Source organism: Opisthorchis viverrini (assembly GCF_000715545.1).
Source record: "Opisthorchis viverrini unplaced genomic scaffold opera_v5_358, whole genome shotgun sequence".
In the NCBI taxonomy this organism is placed as follows: Eukaryota; Metazoa; Platyhelminthes; class Trematoda; order Opisthorchiida; family Opisthorchiidae; genus Opisthorchis; species Opisthorchis viverrini.
The window spans coordinates 106083-129101 of NW_008752016.1; the positions used below are offsets into that span (position 1 = coordinate 106083).

The following is a 23019-nucleotide window of genomic DNA, read 5'->3' on the forward strand; positions in this document are numbered from 1 at the left end:
TATTTGGTCTTAACGGATGACTCAACTGAATGCTGGCTGAATATGTCGTTCATGATATTTTTCATCTGAATATGCGGCTTTAGGACGACCTCATAATCTAGTTCGCATGTTCCAGATATCGCAGCAGACTTTTTTCATGTAGCACCACTTATAAGGCTGAAAGATCTTTGATGGCCCCAACCGGTTTCGCACGACGTTCCAATGCACTTGTGTGCAGTCTCTCCTAGTCTCATCCCTAGTTTGCAACCTCTTGTTGGGGAGCCTCCCATAGAACAATTCTCCCCTAGCACTGTGTCCTGTGTCATTGGGCTTGCCAGAGTTTCAGTAGTCCAACGTAAGTTCCGAAATATGCATTTCTTTTGCTGTCATCCCCCCAATGGCAGTTGCACTGGTCCAACGCGCAGCCTTGTTGCTATCGCAACCACGCTAGCTTTACTTGCACTATCACATGACATCACTGGCCCAAGTTGGTGACCCCGCTGCAAGAAGGCACATCTTGGATGAGCGAGACCCGGACACGAGTTTCTTTCATCTCTAGGGTGTGAAGTACGTGCACTATTACGCCTGCATTTGTTGGAGCGTTCGCATGGTCGTATGTGCCCTGACACTTGACCAACTACCAGTGGAAAAGACGTCGGGGTGTCTAGGTACGCAGTCGTCATGCCATCCAGGGAACATCTGCTTTCTCTCCGTTGGGTTGTAACAGGCCTTGGCACTGTGGGCTTGTCTCAGTCAGCTGACCTTGACTGAGGGCCCGTGAGTGTGAATATAGGCCTGCGTTCCGGTGCTCGAAGCCCAGGGACACAGTAGCGCGTTCGCTGACACTTCCTCATAGAAAAGACGGGGTAGTGCATCCACTTTACCGTACCCTGAACGAATGAAAGCAAATCTTATCACGACCAACGGGGTCAAATTTTACCGTATGTCTGACTGGGACTCTGAATGTGTTGAATATCTGGTTTTGTATCTCATTCAAATATTCAAAATAAAGATCTCTTCAACAAAATAATACCAGTGAACCTACATTGGACTATGGTAACAAAAAACATACATGCAGTTATTTCGCATCACCTGCCAAAATACAAAGATGAGTTGAACCCTTCTGTCAAAGAGCGAACCAAAGGCAGCACCAGAAACTAAACAGTACCCGCTGGTGACTAAAAGCATGACAAAAGTTCTTCGATTCTGTATACTCATATCAGTTTCCTCCATTTAGTCTGTTCGGTGAAGTTTCACCTTATGCATTCGGAATACTTCACTAAAACAGATTATAATAATGTTGGTAAACAGTTGATTGTATCTTTTCGAAGGTATTCAGCTGAACATGATCTACAGGAAATTTGCTCCGGTTTCTAGAGCTATGTTTGACTGTGCTTTGACTGTCTTTGGATAGCGGTAGTCGGTAGCACCACCCAATTACATTCTAGTACTGGTGGTACAATGACAATAAACCTTGAAGCAACTGATTGCAAAAGGATTGCTTTATTTCTTCAGCATGTCTACAGAAAATACATACAATACCTGCCTCCTATAAGGAGTTTTGAGTGGTGGAGGTAATACAACGTGGTAGCACATTTGCAGCTGTTCGCTTTTGCAAATTAGTAAACGCCGATATCGTGCAGGTGTGCGATAAAAGCGAACTTTGTCATCTAACGATATCAAAATCGCGCGACGCACTCATGCTGTCATGTTATGTACGAATTCGTAGCTTGCCCAGCAAAGCAAATCGGAAGGACGTTGTCACGTCTGCGACCGACATTTTGCTGCTAGGCCTAATCAAATGTACGAGTACGCTACAACGCCAAAGTTATCCCCAACAATCGTTCATAGCATTGTTCAAGTGGAAAGTGAAGCGGCGTGATAGGACTGGTAAAAGTTCAAAAAGGCAAGTGTGGGGATTCGATATAGGGATAAGTCAGTTACTGTTTATACATAATGTGGGGAAAAAAGCAGTTGTTCAAACAAAGTCAGGACTCCGTGAATAGTAATGCCGTCGGTAGTTAAGGCATGCCAAAGTTTACAGTGTTCACAGAAGAAAATCGCGCCGTTATTTCCATGATGCTAAGCTTGAATAGGGTGATTGTAAATCCCATCACATGTTTGAAATGTGCTCGCCTGTCGACTGCGTACCCACAAACCAAGTTTTATGAAACACAAAAATAAGAATTAAATGAACTGGGGCATTAAGCAAACAACTACTTATACTACTACTTATAGCAGACCCAATCCGAATCGACAATTTTTTTCTACAAACTTCAGATTTCCTGTAGTTTGTGCATTGAACTGTGGCCAGTTCAGACGGCAAATGTTAACGGTAACACCTATCCAGTATGCTACTTTAGCCAGTGATTTGTCTGTATGAAGCGTCAGCAGAACGGTCGAACACCAGCACCAATCGAAAATTGACTCCAAAATGTTTCTCCGTAACTGTGTCTTAAAGTCCCACGTCTCACGCAGTAGGTGAGACATCCAGGCACGAGAGAGAGTAGAGTGATGCAAAAAAAACACCCAATCAAAATTGATTCATGTGGTTATCTGCTTGAAACACGGTGCAAAAGAATCGCGAACCCTAATTGTGCTTTTCGGCGCCGTAGGATAACGATAACACAGTCCTATCACGGCTAACAGAAAACCGCACACAGTCATTACCCAGCAACTATTAAACGCACGAAAGTAGTTTACTGAAGCAGTGACGAGAAAGTTCTCTAAAGGTTCATTAAAAAAAGCGGAACTTGGGGTGGCATCTGCGGACACCCGACCAATTAGACTAATCAGTGATCCAACGGAATACTGGTAATGGAAATCTATCATCTTTTGAGAGTCGCTACGTTTGGCAGCGAACTATGGATGGGAAACTTGCGAAATAACGTTTGGTGATAGGTGACTTTTGAGTCAATTTTGGAATATTTGTTGACGTTTCTGTAGGAACTGACATCATGTAATCATGGAAATAACAAAATCCTGTCGCTATTGCATACCGAATAACTGCTGTTTTCCCAAATCTTGCGTTGCAAACAATTCTAGGTTGTTAGTATTCAGTGAAGATGTTTTGAATGAGAGAAAGCGACATCGCTGCGTGCAAGAGTCTATTTAATCAAACTGTTTATTCAGCAGAAGACCGGCGATATGTCTTCAGCAGTGCCGCTTCGACGTTCCCCTATGGACATGTATGCTGGTGACTTGTAAAAGTGTCTGAAATGCTTACAGTTCAGCCTGTGTGTTTACTTCGTCTTTTTGTGAGATTGGTCATGTGGTTTCTTATGCTCCGTTTTATTTAACCTCCATGCTAAATGTTTATATGAGTGAATTATTCGGCAGATTAACCCTAAACGGCTTTCAGGAAACGATCACATTGTTCATTTTTCAATCGATAGATCGTTCATCGATTGAATTTTCATTGGTATTCTGTTCCGATCGTCCCATCATCTCAGTTGAAAGTCCATAAGTGTCTGCAACCCACAGTTGTCCGCACTCACGTAGATGACCACCTATGGACTCAAAATCGGGGTCTCGAATAGGCCAAATATCATTAAATTATGGTTTACATATGTGCATCTAACTATGTGACTGAACAAATAACCAGAAAATAAAATCATTATTCTCCAGCTGCTTGTGAAAACATTTCTTCGCAAATGAAAGTTTTCGGAAGGGGGGTTGGATCAGGCTCCGTATGCTCACCCTGCTGCCCATCTCGTCTCCTATGCGGGTTACGTGTTGCCCATCACTGTTTTGGTTTTCGCAGCCTTCCGGACACCCGACCAATTAGACTAATCAGTGATCCAACGGAATACTGGTAATGGAAATCTATCATCTTTTGAGAGTCGCTACGTTTGGCAGCGAACTATGGATGGGAAACTTGCGAAATAACGTTTGGTGATAGGTGACTTTTGAGTCAATTTTGGAATATTTGTTGACGTTTCTGTAGGAACTGACATCATGTAATCATGGAAATAACAAAATCCTGTCGCTATTGCATACCGAATAACTGCTGTTTTCCCAAATCTTGCGTTGCAAACAATTCTAGGTTGTTAGTATTCAGTGAAGATGTTTTGAATGAGAGAAAGCGACATCGCTGCGTGCAAGAGTCTATTTAATCAAACTGTTTATTCAGCAGAAGACCGGCGATATGTCTTCAGCAGTGCCGCTTCGACGTTCCCCTATGGACATGTATGCTGGTGACTTGTAAAAGTGTCTGAAATGCTTACAGTTCAGCCTGTGTGTTTACTTCGTCTTTTTGTGAGATTGGTCATGTGGTTTCTTATGCTCCGTTTTATTTAACCTCCATGCTAAATGTTTATATGAGTGAATTATTCGGCAGATTAACCCTAAACGGCTTTCAGGAAACGATCACATTGTTCATTTTTCAATCGATAGATCGTTCATCGATTGAATTTTCATTGGTATTCTGTTCCGATCGTCCCATCATCTCAGTTGAAAGTCCATAAGTGTCTGCAACCCACAGTTGTCCGCACTCACGTAGATGACCACCTATGGACTCAAAATCGGGGTCTCGAATAGGCCAAATATCATTAAATTATGGTTTACATATGTGCATCTAACTATGTGACTGAACAAATAACCAGAAAATAAAATCATTATTCTCCAGCTGCTTGTGAAAACATTTCTTCGCAAATGAAAGTTTTCGGAAGGGGGGTTGGATCAGGCTCCGTATGCTCACCCTGCTGCCCATCTCGTCTCCTATGCGGGTTACGTGTTGCCCATCACTGTTTTGGTTTTCGCAGCCTTCAAAAGTTTGAACTGTTACTGTTCAAGGGGTGATGGTTACTAGGTACTCTCTCAGCTAAACTTACAACAGAGGTTTCGCTTGAGTGCCTGACAAGTACAAATGACGTGACGCCGAGCAGCTTCCGACATTTTTGGCAAAGTTAAAAAGCGGTCTGTGTGTCAGCCGAGAACTACGGCAACGTGCTCTTCTCAAGCTGAGTTGTCGTAAGAGAAAAATATATCACACCAACAAGTAAACAAAGTCATGGGAGACAGGGATCAACAAGCATTCCTAATCTTTCATTCTCAGTCTTGACAAAGGCCTAACTAGTCATCTAAGCGGACTATAGTAATTTCTTCAAAAGTATGATACCGTTGGCAATTGGCTCTTTGGCCTCTCTTCTGGTTGGCCTTTCTCCAAGGGTGGGCCATTACCCCAAATTAAGGTTAAACAGAAACTTTATTATAGCCTCATTTCAAAGATATCACTCTGTAAACAAGGATCATCCCTTTGTAGTGACACAGACTTTGTCAGCTTACCGGCATAGATTGGTAGCACTCAGTTTAGCCACGAAACGACTGAGCACGTTGGCTCGGTGTATACCATACCATTCCGACAGACAACAATTAACCTCGATTTCAAAACGACTCATCCATACCACATTCAAGACCACACATTCATCCCATACAATACATACATATCCCAAATAATATGGTTGTTGTTTTGTTCGCTGGGCTCTGCGTACAATGCACAACCACCAACCCACTGCTACGAACAACTATGCTACCCAATAACGCACTGATGTCACCTCGATTGGTGATGAAACGTTTGCAATCCAACTGCCAAGCTCGGTGAACAGACCAACAACCATCTACGCTACCTGAGCTACCGACATTTTCCGCCACTATTAGATAAGAGCTCATTAGAACATCAAATGAGGTTCGATATGGAGTAGAAAGGCCGTCATTACTCCAAAGATCATCATGGTTTTAGCGTGTCGTTTTTAAGTACGACTGCAATCACGAATTTGCTCAAATAAAAACCACTATACGTTACATTTTCTTCAGAGCGCAAAGTGTTGATCGCAGGATACCCACCAGCATTGTTTTAGCTTCTTATAACTCTATATAGAGCGACGTTGATTTCACCCTGGATACAAGCCCTTCTTAGGAGAATCATCACAACAACGAATGGTTTTCTTGAAGCACAATTTTCCGCAACGACAAAAACACCGAAGACCTAATCGCGTAAATAGTGAAATGCCTCTAACACCAGACCCAACTCTAACTGCGGAGACCGTGAAAATTTCATTGTTCAACTGAACGGATCGACCAACTACTATCCACCGATTGTTTACCAAAGCCCTCTGAAACGATAACTACCAAGTCGGTTCTAAACATTTTCCGAACAACTACAACTACTGTTTTTTTTCACTCTGCGACAGGCGCCGAATGGAGAGAAATGTGCTGAGTCCAGCTGAAGCCTACTGATAACACCTGTCCTAATGAAAAAAGCCAGACTAAAGGATCATATTAAACATTGGGGATGAAAAAAGCCAGAAAGGATCATATTAAACATTGGTTTTACACCATTCCGATGTTAACAACTAGTTGGTAAGTGACGGATTTAGTACGGCTCCATCTTATCGAATTATGTTCATCCACACATGCCACGTTCATGAAACGGCCGATACTGTGCACCAATCAGAACCCTGAGGTTTGGACAGTAAATACCAGCACGCCGGCTTCAATAGGACAATAACAGTGACAACCGAGTTCCATACGGTACACGTTCATAATAAATCATCGGCTTACTTTGTAGATAACGGTTCAGGGTCTGGAAAAACTCGTGTGAAAAATTAAGGCAGTCTAGGTTTTGTCATCGTCTGACAAACGACTATCTGCAATCCGTTCGTTTTAGAGAACTACTTGTTCGAAACTCATGAAACTGGGTAAGATTCAAGTATCACCGTACGAACAAGTAAATACCCCTTGAGAACGAGTGAATGTTGTGATGACCAAGAAAAATAGATTGCTTCCGGGGGGAATTCCTCGCACAATTCTTATCGATTCGATGTACAGTTGTTTTCACGCGATACTGCAACCACACAGTGACGGGTAGATGCTGACGCGGGAGCTGCATAACGGTTTTTGTCGTGTTGCAACTTTAAACGTTAGCCAGTGTGGATGCGAATCTGTCCTAATTTGTAGGGACTGTTAGATCATCCCATGACATTTCTCACAACCGTCTATTGCCGTACATGTATCTAGGATTGTATTAGGGAGAGGAACATATCTTCATAGACTGAATGTCATAGAAAAATGGCCGTAAAGGATGGCTATAACAGTAGGGTTGGTGTGGAGTCTCATGTTAAATTGGGGGTAAAATACACGCGAAGTCGGGCAAGTTGTAGTGACCAATTCTCGCTGCCTAGGTCCAACAATAAGCATCTGTACGGGGCCGTCATGGGTGAATATCGACCGATAAGCTGATTGATCTAAAGGATTCTATTTTTTTAATCCCAAAACAGGGATGTTTGCCGTAAGAGTGATTTATTTAGCCAAACAAACGTCACTTGGTTCAGACAGGCCTGGGAGTTTGTGTGGTGAGTTCTACATTTATATGGGGTGCAGTCAACGTGTTTCTTCTGCTCTAAATATAGGATCCGAAGAGGATGACAATCTGTGTGAAATAAAGAATAATGTCTGGTCTAGTCTAGCCTATTCTAGTATGGATAAAATTTATGGCTAATGACTTTGGTTGTTTGATGCTCGATGGGAATTTTCAATTTACACCAAACGAGACTTGTGAAAAGTTTTCATTTTGTCACCTGCTTTTTCAGTTTGTTGGTTTTGCAAATCCTACCTTTTCCCTCAAAGGTTAGTCATTTGAAGAAAGTTAATTCAGTGATCTTGCAAAGGGACGTCATTCCAAAGAATCGTCCAAGACGGATGTTCCCGGCCGGATCTATATGGGGTTTCTTACTTCTGCAGAGAGTATTCTTACCCCGAGAAAGTGAACGACTTTGCTACCTAAAAAGCAAATGAAGGCGAGTCATGAAACTCAAAATCAGTTGAGAAAACGTTTTAGTGCTCGAATAAATTCTTGAGGAAGTTTGGTATAAAAGACAGGATTTATACACCTCTCAGGCTGTCCAAAACCTAACTGGACAAATTCGCGTTCAAATTTCTGACACTAGTGCATCTACTCAACAGGTGTTGGCTCACCATAAGAGCAAAATCCAACTCGAGTTTTGCCTCCCACAGCTACTTTAATAGTTAATTCCAGTATATTGCGGTCTGTCATTTTGGGGCACCTACGATTCACCTACTGATTTTATAGACTGATGTGCGTCATGCTACAAGCATCGGAATAGAAAATTATCACCCCACGAAGGATTTTAAGCAATGGTCAGTTGGAAGCAGAAAGTCCACATCATCCAGGAAGCATTGACGAGCATGGCGTTTTAGCTTCGAGAAGGTTTGCCCAGTACCCGTGAGGGTCGTCTGTGGTAAGGTGCATCCGTGAGACTGACCCAACTTGCCTTGGAAATTTTAATTAACTAAAGCTTAGAGCACAACGAGCGACAGACGCTAAACTGGCAGATCAGGGACGAAGGTGAGAACAGGCTTGCCACCGGGACCGGTTGCGCTGCCTATTTTGTAGTACCAAGAAACAAACACGGAGCCTAACCGAAAAAGAAGGAGAAAACATAGCTGCCTTCATTTTGCTTGCTATGTCGCGGTGCTTTGTTGTAGTTTACAGTTTCAAATTCACGGTAACACTTTATTTAGCAGACAGTAGTTGAAAAGATATATTGCCATTAGCCCAAAAATTCCCCGTCCTGCGCGTTTCGCAGACACCGCACATTGGGCATCTCTAAAGAAACCAGTTGATCAGTCAGTAGTAAGAAGTTCCTGGTGATAAAAGAAATGGTTGATGCGCGTTCCGCAGACACCGCACAGTGAGCATCTCTGAAGAAACTGGTTGATCAGTCAGTAGTAAGAAGTTCCTGGGCGCAAACTGAAGCACGGTTTTTCGCGAACATTCTCACAAGTCTCTAAACAAACTCAGGCAGCTGCAACACTTTCGGTGCGTTAGTCCTGCTGGATCTTCACCAAGTGATAGCGAGAATTCCTCGAACTATATGCCAAGCGAATACAACTTATTCAAGACTAACAAACCTCAGATTTGCTGCTCGCGGTGCTGGCATAACAGCCAGTGCAGTGCAAGTGATACGATTGATATGTCTGTGGGCGTACCGAGGCGGATAGACGCGTTGACGGTCCTAGCTCATACCTCACAAAACACCGGAACTGGAAGAAGCTCTTGTCCTGATGTGTGCGTTTGATCAGCCTAGGACCAGATGGAAAAGGCTCACCTTGAGGGTTCGGCGCGGTTGGAGCTGCTTTAGTCATATTCAATGTCAGCAGTGTTACCTACGGCTATGAGTGCATCAGGTATGTTTTGTGACACCCACAGCAACATCGGTAGTTTTTCTTGTGTTCCACTAGCTGTCAAAGCTTTCTAAAGCTTACCAGACCTGATAAGCGATTTGCATAACGTTTCTATAAATAGGCTATAATAAACTTGCTGCAGCCGATTTATCTTGGGAGGATATTTTCACATCACAGCATCGCACTCCACAGTGGTGTTTACCGACGAGTAGTCAGATGAGGACATAGTGTAGCGTTTGCCCTGCGCAAACGCGAAAAGACGAAGAATTTTCGAACAAACGGTGCGTGTTTAGCCTTTCTTCCGGATTTGGTATTCGCGAATGGTTAGACACCGTTACACTGCAGAGGCATAAACATTAAAATGTTTGAAAACGGAATACTGCTGGCATTTTAACTACGGCGACCTTCTGGCGCAATTTGCTTCAGGCGATAGATGGCCAAATTGAGTGGACAAACCCTAGAGAGATTGGTGAAGCCTGGCATATATAATATCATCACTGTGACTTTGCAGCCATTCAAAATTAAGAAGGTAGATGATTCAAGGTCCATTTGCTACCAGCTATTTTTACAATGATGTTACGATGACCGTGCAAGATATTACTAGCTGCTATTGTCAGCTAATACTGGATTTGGATTTTGACGAAGCAGATAGAAACGAAGGTTTCAGTGAAAACCTACCAAAAAATGACGAGGAATAAGAGGTATGATATACATGACCCAAGCCTATATCATTCATTCGATCAAATGACTCAAGTAGTTTGCTACGTAATCAATAGAACACTCAGGAATGACTTATGATCATTGTTACTCGCACTATGTATGTGTTAGGGGATGAAGGACCCAACGGTACGTGCATGGTCTTGTGTTAGGGGATGAAGGACCCAACGGTACTAGGTAAAAAACTTAAGTAAGTGTGCCACATTTAGTAAAAAGGTCCAAATACCTCTTTCTCAGCAGTAGATTGTCTTGGAAGAAAACATGTTATAGCTTCTGGTACATTTTATCTCAACTTTATTTGGAGTTTGATGTTGCCAGAGGAAACGATAAAATGAGCTCTTTTCACCCTCCCACATTGGCGTACCGCCCTGGCGCTATATGTGTTCTAACCACGTGCTTCCTCAAAATCATTACGGTGAAGATAAAATGTTGAAAATCAGACGACTTGCTGTTCCATATAGAAAACCCGGGAATATTTATCAAAATTTGTGACCTACTACCAACCAGCTGCCTTCTTTGTAAAACCTACAAACTAGGTGCAGTCATCGAATTTCGGTCATACTCTGTGTATTAAGTGGCATGCTGATAGTTCGGTTAAGTAACCTGATCTCATAATTTCATAAATCATATTGGGTGACAACCGTTATCACGTGTCCATCACATGATAGTTCGTTGCGGTATGGAACAGGATCATTAAGACATGACAATTCCTCCGTCCTAAGGTCTTTTTGTTGCTTATGTTATATCCTATCCAAAGAATAACTGATTGCCACTGAACCATGATTCCCAAGTTATAGTGTTTAGACTCCAGCCCTCTGCTGTCAACATGTCGCGCTGTAAACGGCAAACCTCACAGCTCTCCGTGTTGGTTACTTTCGGTTCAAAGAAGATTGTCTGGAGCATAAAAGTTTGACATTTCTAATCTGATAAACTCATTAAGCGCCTATCACTGACCGCGAGAACGGAATAAACCTGAAATAACGGTGAAAACTATAGTTAGAAAAATGACATTGTGTCATGCTCAGAAGATGACTCAATGTGGAAAATAACGTTTTCTTCTGTGACAGCTGGGTAATGGAGTGCAAGTAAAATGTGTTGTCCAGCGGCAAAAACTTGGTTCGGCAGACTGAATGATGGTCTATCATCGCAGTTGTTACTGGGAATTAGTAGATTTTACATTATCTCCTAGATGGCTGCAATTTGGGACGTAACGCGGTCGCTAATGGACTGGTTGCTACGTTGACCATCAGTCTAGCTTTGAATACCGTTCGAAATTGCTAAAAACAGTAAAAATCATGTGGAAGGCCAGATACCAGAGTGTGAATATCACCAGGGTGAGAAGTGGCAAAATTATCTTTATTTCTTTAGACTTTTTCAAACCGAATCCTGTCGACTTGTCACTTTACTTTCACTCACGTATGAGCTGATTGATCAAAAGAATAGACAACAGAAGAAAGAAAGCTAAAAATAACGAGAAAAGCTCAAATGGCACAAAACAGCTTGACTAAAATTCTCTTAAGCTGGATTTATTCGTTACAATTAAATTGTGAGGTAAAGCTTATCCATGCTACCGTCCTTGCGTTATCCTCACAAGATAACGCGATAAATAGATACTAATCCCGGCACAAAGACCGTGGCTGAGGAAGGTCACTTTAACTCTATTGAGCCACAAGAAACGTCGTCCAAATTGAGAATATATAGGTAAGGATAGGTCAGCCGATTAAATCTGTAACAGTGCCTCATTCTCTTAGCTCACATCCGCCAACATACGTATTACATTACCCGCCATTCTGTTGTGAATTCATTTTTCTGCTCTCATTTTCAAATCTTATTAGTCATTGCAATTACCAGGTATTCGTTGGAGAAACCCTTTTTGCATTTCTGCAAGTTTATTAAACAGGCATAGTTTAGTTCTGTTCTAACCAGGGAAACTCCACTCATATATTTTGAAATTGCCGCTTGCTTACCTGATTAACATCCAAGCTGTAGATATCATGTCCATTTTTAGTCTGCATTGAATCGTACTGTTATCAGACAATTCACCCCAAAAAGTTGCTATATAAAATAGAGCAGTGTTTTGTGGTATCTTTTTACCGTACTCTGCAGTTCCTGAAGCCTAACCCAGGTAGTTTCCCAATGAACAACCTCAAGGTACCAGAAGCCCGTGTGTGATTAGAAGCCCAATCAAATTTGTTCAGCAGTTGCGTAGTTAGAAGAAATTTAGGAGGCCATGTTAAACTAATGAAAGTTGTTAAAAAAATTTCAATCCATCTTGGATATCCGTTCAGAAGTTATAGACCTTCGCACAACCCGATCTGCTTTTCAGACCGCAATGTGCAGACTAATTTTCTTAAACAATGAGATGGCCGGGACAGGCTCGGAAAACTATACTTAAATGATTTTTGGTGTGCAAAGTCAAACTTACCAGAAGAGAGATTTTTTTCATATTTTTTTACGGCGCATCTGAGATTCATTCTCGCCAATGATTCTACCATCCCTGTTTGGAAGACAAACTGATTAGGTTATTTGGCTACATAAAGACCATTGTTGTATATCAACGTATTTTGGAATGTTTGTTGAGGATTTTTAAACTGTCTCTGGTGTTTCCGACTTCATTAATTTGTTCTTCGTGAGAGACGTGAGAGAATTTTGTTACGTGCATACATCCAATGTTCAAGCATCCTTAGTGAGCATCCAGGGACGAAGACGATGGAACGCGAAAACTGGTCCCTCAGATTCGAACACGAGTAGAGTTTTTATTTGATAGGACCTAATGAGGGTGACAGGCATGTGTTCTCTATTCAGCAGGATATTCACTCTGTCTCTGATGTCCCCCATTTCATTAACTACTTCTTCGCGATAGACGTAGGAATCTTTCATTACGTGCGTATACCCAATGTCCAGTCATCCACAGTTTCGCTCGTTTAAGCAAAAATGCAAAAAGTCAGCATGAAAGTAGATTGTTTCTCGTGGAATGAGTCTCAACCTTAAGAGTCATTCTGGGCTTAAACAAAGTACTTCTTTTTTCACCAGCAGAAGATTGTTGCACGCAGTTGTGTGCGTCATCAGTGATCTTACACTTAGAATATGATTGCTAAGCTGTAAGCTCATCAGGAATGTGACACTTTCCGTGCTTCGGGGGTGACACTCAAGATAAAGCTAAATCGAGTTCATATTCGTCAAATGGCTGGCAGTGTTCATCACTTTAGCGATTGAAAAATGCATAAGTAACCTTTTGAAGTGCACTAAGAAGTGGGCTTGTAAAATGTTTCGATAAAAAATTAATAAGGGATCATGGCCAGGAGTAAACCTACGTACAGAAGAATACCTGACGGTTGCGCAGCTGATGTAGTCCGCTCCCGAACATCATGCAGACAGATGATGGATTCCGTGAAAGCGCGTCTAGCTGCATGGATTCAGCTATTCGGGGACGACAGAAAATGACACTTGAAGTAAGTGATCTGAATTCACTCGTGGTGGTGTTGTCCAGACAGTGAGCTCCGTGAATGTTTGTCTTCATGGGTTGTACAAAAAATGTCTGCGCAACAACCTTTTCAAGAGATAACATCATCCGTAATCTCGAGGTGGGTATGAATCTTACCATGTCCGAAAAGCGGTCTCACAAATTGTACCTCACCGACTGATGTTTAACTCCAAAGTGTACAAACCTCAGAAATATCACTTCTAGACTAAGAATTCCCAGAAGGCCTATACCGATGTAGGTTAGCAAACGGTATCTCATTGACTACTCTTAGCAAAAGCAGGTTTTCAAATTTGGTGGAATAATTCGATTACTCCATAAGCAAACTGTGTATAGTAAACCTCTAACCCATCGACTATTTTAAAGGCGAAATCCACAGCGTTTTTGTACTACACAAAACTTATCTGGTTCCTCACGACGGTGACACGATCACTGTTTTTGGCGCAATAAATGGGGTTGATCTGTTTCTAATTTGTCAGAATTTCTACAACTACTTGGTTGAGAAAGGCTGCCCGCCGTAACTGAAACGTTGCATTGTAACATTTTATCCCAATATGACCTTAAAATTTCCCATATTATGGTGCTCGATCTTTTTATCGATTTTGGCCCCGATCTCCCAAGCCTTGTCAAAAATCGGATTACATTGTCAAAAAGAATCCAACTGATTTTATAATCGAGCAATTCTTTGGACAAAGGCATGCAAATCTTTTTGCACTTTTTTTCACTCTGAAAGTCATCAATCATTCAGGTCATTTGAAGTTAAGATTGCTTTGTGCATCCATCGGCTAAAAAAATCCAGCCGTAAAATTTTGAAAATAGATCAGCGAAACGAAGTTACCACAAAGCTCCATTGATTGAGATAACCTCAAAGTATAGCAATGATTGGCTCTGGATTCACTAAAATTTGAAAAAAATGGCGATTATGTACTGCTCGTGTACATCAACAGAATTTGAACTTGGGCCGCGTAGAAAGACGAGGGGAGATGGCAGTTGGTGATATCGACGAATAGTCGAATGAGCTTAGAGATTTGCCGATGATACGGTTGAGTAGGAAATTTTTGGCAAGTTCACTGCGCCCAATTCAACAGGTAAGATAACTCAGGGACAAAATATGATCATTTTTAGTCCCAAGTAAATACACGTACACTGTATAGACAATGAAAAATAAGCCGTGACCCAATTTCTTGGCAACGAATAAATGTTTATGTTTAGGTGATTTAAAGCAATGGTGATCCGTCTGGTCAAATGCAAGAGCTAAACAATTGAATGGATACGAGCAATAGCAAAAATGAATCACTTCTTTGGGATCTCTTGCTCACTATCAGAGAAATGTGGAAACTACTCACAAGTGCCAGTTTGATTGCTAGAGACGTGAGTGTCCGATTAAGAAGGACGCAAAATGGTTCAGTTGAAAGAGAGCTTCATTATCGTATGATCAGCTATCTTCACTAACTCTCGGAGGTCATAAGTGAGAGGCTTTCCATTTTTCATCACAACACAAAATTGCATCCGCATTGGAGGATACGAGAAATGAAAAAAACTGTAACGTCGTCCAAAGAAGCGTAAACGTAGCACGTGTGAACATGGGAGCCTCATCTTTTACATTAATAAAATAACTTTTTCAAACGGGTCTCAGGCCTTTCTATTTACTTGGGGTAGAGAATTTCGTACTCACCTTAAGATTTTCTACTGTTGACCAAACTGAGCTTAATCAGATTCAGCAAATATCTCTCTAGTAAAAGCATTTCAGGTATGTGTAAAATCTAAAACCCGAGACGTCTTGCGTGTATTGCCATCACATGCAATCAAGGTGCGTTCTGTTAGGTAAAACAAAATCTTGACATAAGCGATATTCTGGTTTCATTGTTTTGGGTGTTTCCGGTAATATGTGGCGGCAAACTTTATACAACTAGTCAGAAATCCCTTTATTGAGGTGAAATAGTATGAGAAATTTGGCACTTGATTCCTTTTGGAGTCGGATAATCGCTAGTCGGATAACTTGCCCAAAACTTTGTGGTTGAACCGCCAAACTAGCTACTCTTTCTTGTAAGAGTCTCCTGTAAGAGGATCCCAGGATTGAGTAGAATCCTTAGCTTTTCTGGCCAGTATCTTGTAAAACGCTCACCATATTCGGCCGAAGGCAGTGAGATTTTGTATATTTGTTCTGTGAGCTTGTGCTTGGCTTCTTAAACAGGATTCACAGCCGTTCCTGACTATCCTTGCACAGTCAAGCGCAACGACTCTAGTCCCCGTCACCTCAAACGTTCTTATGTGGTTCGCCGACCCACATTTAACGATTCATTCGCTTATTTTATGAAAAAAGCATTCTCAGTCTACTGGCTGGTATAAAATAACTCGTACACCAGGTTATCATTTCGGTGGAATATTTAACTAGTATTCCACTTTATACTACTGATTTTATAATAAACATCCGAGATGGCTGAGCAGTAAAAATATTTTGGGACAATTGACGTTACCTACCAAAACGCTTTATGGCGTGATCATGGGCAATGCACTGGTTTCAAACAGGTTACATTCATCCCACCTTACTTTTTAGAATGGCATATTCCCGGGACACAGTTGGCATGTTTTCCTCACGCTCTTCTTTCTCATGTAGGTAAACAGAAGTGTACTACTTGACCCAAATAATCTACGTTCAAAATCGGATTACTCTAGTTTTGGATAGGATTTTTGTGCGGTAAGGGTCGGTGCGACAGAGTTGAAAAATCTTCTAATGTATTGGCAGACAAATTTAAATGAGCTTGAAAACTAAAACAATCTGGATAAAGTTGTTAGGCCACTGCAGGCGAGCAGTAGTTTTCGTGCCTAAAAAGTCTCTCGTTTGGATCAAACACTCCAGGTCAAAAATTATGGGTCTATGATCAAACTGACGCAGGATTGTTGGTGGGGGGATTTCGCGAAAATACCTCTGTATCCATGGTCTGACATGATGGCATAATTAGGTTGTTTTCATTAGAGTACACTTTCATTTTAGCACGGAACTCCGTATGCTTATCAGTGTTCCCATTTAGAATGTTTGATATATCAGTAATTCGTTATATAACACACCCGCTGGATGGACATATGAATGTCTGTCTTATAGTGACTGCATATTCGCATGCTTTTCCCTGTTTTTACTCACTACATACTCGTTGACGAAGCCAACTAAATTAGGCCTTTAAATTATCAGTTGTTTTGAGCTAATTCATTGACAACCTGGATAAGTCGGTAGTGAGCTTCTAATACAATAAGAAATATGCAGTTTTATCCAAAACGATATTCAGGTGTTCGTTGCTTTTGTCTGATTAAGAGTCGGCTAACTAGCTAGGTCGATATGGGAAAGTACTGTAATCTAGGCTGACTTACCCATAACTTTAAATGACTTGAAATGCCCGAAGTGGTTAGGAGACGTAGTGAAGCGAACTGATTACCTGAATAATGGGCCACAATTTGTATCACAAAGAGTGTGTGCAAAGTTTAAAGTTGTGCCAGAACACGACCAGTTCCCCACCCTAATCCGTTTGTGGCAGTGACCCAAGTGTTTCGAACTGTTGAACACCTTTTTCCCCTTCTTAGATTCTGACTTTGACTGCGTTTCTATTTATAGCATATTTCGTGATGACCATTCGCGAAGAACAGGCCTTGTTTGCATCTGCTGAGGCCTCTGTTGTCGCTAATTTTGTCTTTATCGGCCCAACATTGCTCTATCCTACTTAAGCTTATGTGCGAAGAGAGAAGGGAGAGAAGAGAGAATGCCTCGGAAAGTTTAGCATGGGGCTCGGACTTGTTTTTCTGCTCTTCTGTCAGCGGTAAGATAATATCAACAACAAGAACAGAACTTAAGGAATGCAAATTAGCTGTCCTTTCAAAAATTCAATCCGATTTTACCTAATTAGCACAAAGAATGCTAACCGGAATTAACCTTGAGTTACTTTTCAAAGTCTTGGTGGGAGTCGTGGTCAGAGAGTTTAGGAAAGCCATCTTGCTTATTTGGTGTTGGATTTGGCCTTGGATAAGTGTTTGTTGTGGGAAATCAATGGCACGACACATCTGGCTTACAAGAACAACTTCACGGGAACGTCAGAGAATGGCTGGTTGAACAGATGGTCTTTTGTTGGACGAACTGCCATAAATTACTGTTAACTCAAATGGGTTAAGTCAACTGATATGATATTCTCTGTCTTTTTTCTTCCAGCATAAAGACATCGATTCGCGGTGAAATATTCTTTGGGAGTAGCCCGGAACCGTTCACTGATTGGGCGCGAAACTAGTGAACGGGTGATGCTTGGTACAAAACCGGACGTGGTTTCACAACCGCTCCCATTCAGGTTTGGGCAACCTGGGAGAATCTTAACCCTCGTGCTTCCTTATGGCTGCTTGGCATCGAAATGGCACCGCGGCTGAACCAATATTATAAGTGAAACTATTGTCATTATTGATCTTCAGGTCCAATAGGCAATACCGATCCAGAGGGAATATTGCTGTCGATATCAGTAGAAATTGAAACATTCATAGGCTGAACTTTATTTAAATGCGGTTAGATTTAGGAAGCAAGCTAGACGGGCCAAGAAAACGGAACGTTGGTTGTCCTTGTTTGAATGGGAATACTGTTAATGTCGTCGTGTCTGATGAAACTATTAGTGCACAGGGGATGATGATGGCCGTAATACAAATCAGAAGGTGTATGCACTAATAAAAGTCCTTATTGTGGTTGACAGTAGTTCACAGAAGCGATTTGCAACATGTATAAACTAAAGGCAATATAAAATGTGGAGCAAGTCAAAAAGGAACTTATCGTACGCGAGAGTCCCTTGGTGAAAGTCCGGACGGCGGAACGTGTTTTCTCCGCAGTTTGGCTGCATCACGTATTCCATAATTGTCCGTGGACTTGGAGTGCTTGGATGACCCCTTGCTCCCTGCGCGCGCGCGAATCTGTGTGCTGACTGTGTTCGGTTTCCCTATGTGTAGGTCCGTTTGCGTGTACGTGGGCACATGAGTAGTTGCTACGCTCACTAGACGGTACAGACAATCGACGTCTAGTGAGTCACCTTGATGTGACGTGGTTTGAGAGTATGAGAAATACAAATCTCGTGATCCAGTGAGCGATTGTGAGCTGAACGGTCAAGTATGTGAGTTACCGGGTGGCTACAAAATCTATGCTTCAAATCTGTACCTCTGTCGGCTCAATCCAAACATCTGTTGAAGGTCCGCACAAGCTACGCAGTGCAGCTGTGCTAAAAGTGATCCAGGCACGACAACCCGTGAGCAGTGGTTTATTTGGATACATTGTCAAACGCCGAACATAGGGAACCCGGGACAAATTTGCTGAAGTTCCTTTTAATTAAATCAACCATGTGTATGACGTTTAGTTACATATGCTACAAAACACGTGCAATGCTTACGTCGTTATGAACATGATCAACGATTTGTTGATCTCATTCTGTTTGCTGTCGGACGTAAAGGAGACATTGTTTATAGAACTGTTCTGTACCGGTTCGTAGCCATACCAGTTGCTTCAAAATAAGCAAACTAGCTCATGCTAAGTTATTCAGTTAGTTATTCTTAGTTGGTCGGCTGATTGCTGATCTGTTCACTGATCTTGACAATTGATTTGTAGACTTTTCATCACTGATGATGCCCCCTCCCGAATGATGAAACGCTTGCATGCCGATTGCCAAGCCTCCTGGTCAAAAATCAATAAACGTACATTCCTACACCACGCCAATTTTCCTCATACCAGGAACGGAACGATTTCTTATCCCCAATCCTACGGAAATTCACACAAATGCAATTGTTGCAATAAATTTTTGTACACAAGACTTTGTTTTACAGGAAACCGTCACGAAGTCGGTCCTATGAAGATTGCTCAGAAGGCGTTCCACTTTGCCTGTAGTTCACCAAATGAATTTAGAAGGATTCATTCGCCAGATGGATAGTTTTACGGTTCAGACTATCAGAACTAACGTCAAGCAGTTGCCAATCACGCCTGTGCGAATGGTGTTTGGATAGGGGTTTTGTTTGTTATCATAACATTTGTTGAATTTCTTAGTATTGTGACTGCTGGTGGGTCGTTAAACTCTTGAGGAATCTGATCGATGGACCCGACCGAAATTCGATCAAAGAATGCCATCTTAAACGAAATCGCTGTTTTGTTGATTGGAAGTGTTCCTATTATTTTTCTACTATAGTTTCCCATCGTCAACTTGCTCCCCCTTCCTGACCCCACTGTCGGCATCTGCGTATGGTTTTCTACTCAGTCAACTGAAGCTGATCCAGATCAAGCAAGAAGTGATTAATAGGCGGTGGTAATGCTGGTCAAGTGGCTGAAAGATTAACAATCTATGAGAATTGTCACGAACCAATCGTAATCACCAAACCAAAGAGTTTCTTCTAAAATTGTGGATCTTCCGTGAATGTTCATTTAAAAACAAAGCGAAAAGCTCTTAACGGAAATCCTCCACTTAGTCATGGTAAGGTGTGCTGTACGTATGCCAAAAAACGTGTGTCTACCAACAGGACCAACATTCACAAAATTAGCGTTTACTTCGTTTTTTTGTTTTCTAATCACGGTAACTCGGCTAACTGAACAGAAAGCAAGTGCAAATCGATATAATCATTCATGATGGGATGAAACGTCTGGTGGAAGTTATCAAAATTCTTCAATTCACTAACTAAGCAGCTCAGAGGAAGAAGCTTCGCCACTGAGGAGTCAGCCAATACTTGGCCAAGTGGTGTAGTATGAGAGCTGGTGTGAACCAAAAGGATATATCGAAACAAGCCAAAGAATTCCAATATACTGATATAACTCAGAGACGATTGATGACCGCTGAGTCCTTGACCAGAAATTCAGCGGTATAGTCCTCGAAAATCAGGGTACGAATTTCAACACTTATAGCGCAGTTTTTTTCGTTCCGCTTTACTTGTCTAACAGTTTTGGTTCACCAGCTAGGAGAAAATGTAATCTTAATTCTTGAATAGAGCTATCTTACCCGCAACCCCTCGATGACCGTGAAAATGATGTCATAATAGACGTCGTTGAAATGCCTAATCTACCAGCCACGAGGAATTTCTCCGGAAGCATCTTGTTACTAGTGAAGGGTGTCTTGTTCGTGATAAAAGTAAAGCTTTTCCAGGCTACATTCAGTAGGTTCAAAAGCAATCGTGAACATCCCTTGTACCGATTTTTGTTATTCTGCTTAAAAATACGTCAACAAGTACACCGTAGGAGAACTGAATGTCGCCATCACGTGTCATCATTGTTCAGTCAGCGTTCTAACCCTGGATTGTCCGTTCATCAAACTGGAATTTTTTATATTGTGTTGCCTATGTGATTACATACATTAATTGGTCCAGTGAATTTGGGTAACTTGGAAAAAGGCAACAGAAATCTAGGCATCAGGACACCGCAGATGCTCGCATATCAAGTATTGTACAGTTCCTATGACAATATGTGAACAAAAAGGCCGCAACTATGTAAGATACCCCAAAAGTTGCGTGCTAGTGGAACTTTCCACTCCTGGAACATTGAAAAAATCGTAGGTTAAATGGTTTTGTGGAAAAAAACATGAAAACAAGATGATATCACGCCTTAAGTGAATGGACTGGTGGTAAAAACCGCTTCATTGTGTGGCTGAGGTGAATGTCGTCCCACCCAGTATTTTAGCTGTAGATTCTTTTACCATCTTTACTAAAATTTCTTAAATTTTTAACAACTTGTGAGACATTTTACTACATTCTGTGGTAAATATTTTGCATCATCCTTAAACGATTAACTCCCACCTCCCCTACAGCCTCGACATCCCTGACGATAATATCCCGATGGCAAATATTGGTGCTTGATGCGCGTGCATTCGTGAAGGACGATGTGTCAGGAATAAACTAAAGGCGAGTGAATGGGGTAAAGTCTTATGCTCCTGTGGAATACAATCAAGAGCAAGGTATCTTTAACCTGAAAAGTCAATGAGATAGCTGCATCCCATCAACATGTCAAATTAAAACACCATAAGTGGTTGTGGCCCCATGCCTTCGAGGAACTCACTCAACACTTACCCAAATCAAACGCGACATTTTACTTAGACAGTCTGACTACGAAGTTGCAGGATACTGGCCACCTGGACCCTGCGACGTTCGATATCGATTACGTGACTCACAACCAGGGAGGCATGAGGGCCCTGTAGCAAACAACTGCACAGTGATCGTCTTCAGCTTAAACGCTCTGTATTGCGGCCCATCTGGCGTGAAGAAAACATCGAAGATGCAAATTAGGCTTTCTTTGGAGACGATGTCGCAGCTATCCAAATGTTATTAGCTATATCTACTGGTTGGGAATTATGAAAAAGTGTTCATTCCGAAAATTCATATTTATGATAAGAATACAGATGGGTTGAAGAACGTGTTATGTTAAATACTGTTTTCTTAACCTTTGCAATTGTGTGACTTGAAAAGACATTGCCGAAAAGTGCTCATTCACAGTGAACATGCCGCCTGCTATAAAAGTGTCGACGACCAAAGGTTGAAGCCTTTATATCCGAGGTGGTCATCTCCGCACGCATAGATTAAAGTTGATCTTGGAGTTGCTTCGCACGTACATTGGAATGAACACCATAAATGTTCACAAACGCTGTCCGTGTTGCGTATATCAAATTTGTGTGTTTAAATGCAGTCTAAGACTATGTACCTGCCCAGGTAAGTAGACAGCTGTAGAAATCAAGTTACTGTCCCGGAAATTTTAGATGGTCGTGGAGGAATTGAAAATCCGAGACTACTTTGCACAGGGTAACAGAAGATCCCAACCCCAGTTAAATTCAGAGTTTACAGAGCGGACCAGTGGTCTACAAATAACAGAACAGCGTCAATCACTTAGACTAAATGTATTGTTCCTTATTTAGGTTTAATTTCAATACCAAGATACTCAGTCCTTTGAAATGGGCATTCCGTGAATAAATATATAGATGAAAAAATTGAACAGAACAGGACCGAATCGTCAATACCTCGACGAATTACCGAGACAGTTTTCACCAGGAGCGCAAACGGCACTGCAAAGCTGGAAAACAAGTGAAGTAGGGTATTCTGGTAGCAGCCGTCACTTTTACAATGAAGAATAACCGTATTTACCGTCACGAAGAGACTGGACCTTACCTCTCCTGGCCGGTTGGGGGTTGGAGCATGCGGCGACTTGTTCCGTAGGAATGGTAATGCATTTGCATTTCTCGCCAAACACCGCTGCCTTGCCTTGCAGCTTTTGAGCCAAAGGCTTTGGTTGAGGACCCTATTCGTCCTCCTGTCTAGGTGTGGGCGCCCTGGCAGTATCTCAGCCCACGTACAACCATGAATTGCACACACGCAAATAAACTCATGCCACATCGGCCGTCGCGTGGTGCCATCAGCCGGGTCGCCTTACTTGCTGCATACAGCAGGGCGGGTAAGCGAAAACAGGCTACTGCTGACGCCTCCCTTCTTTCTCCTTCACATACTTTTTCTTCCCCCTCTCCCCACCCCATTAATAACTCTCTCCTTGTAGGCCCAGCACTTAGGACTGATGACTCCGTTCGTCATGCATCGGTTTTGCATGCAGCATCTGCTCGTCGCATGGTGCCGACATCTTCAGGAATCTCCAAATCAGTCCTCAAGCCTCGACA

General features: G+C 42.0%; 1 protein-coding gene across 1 annotated transcript in view; it reads right to left on the reverse strand.

The window, feature by feature from the left end:
* Positions 1–732: 732 nt before the first annotated feature.
* T265_10347 (hypothetical protein) overlaps positions 733–23019 on the reverse strand; it is a gene marked incomplete at both ends in the record, with an annotated part of 37572 nt that continues 15285 nt past the window's right edge. The window contains 2 exons of the mRNA XM_009176692.1: positions 733–869; positions 6541–6562. Of these exons, the coding sequence (XP_009174956.1) occupies positions 733–869; positions 6541–6562 (159 nt within the window). The remainder of the gene's footprint in view (positions 870–6540; positions 6563–23019) is intronic.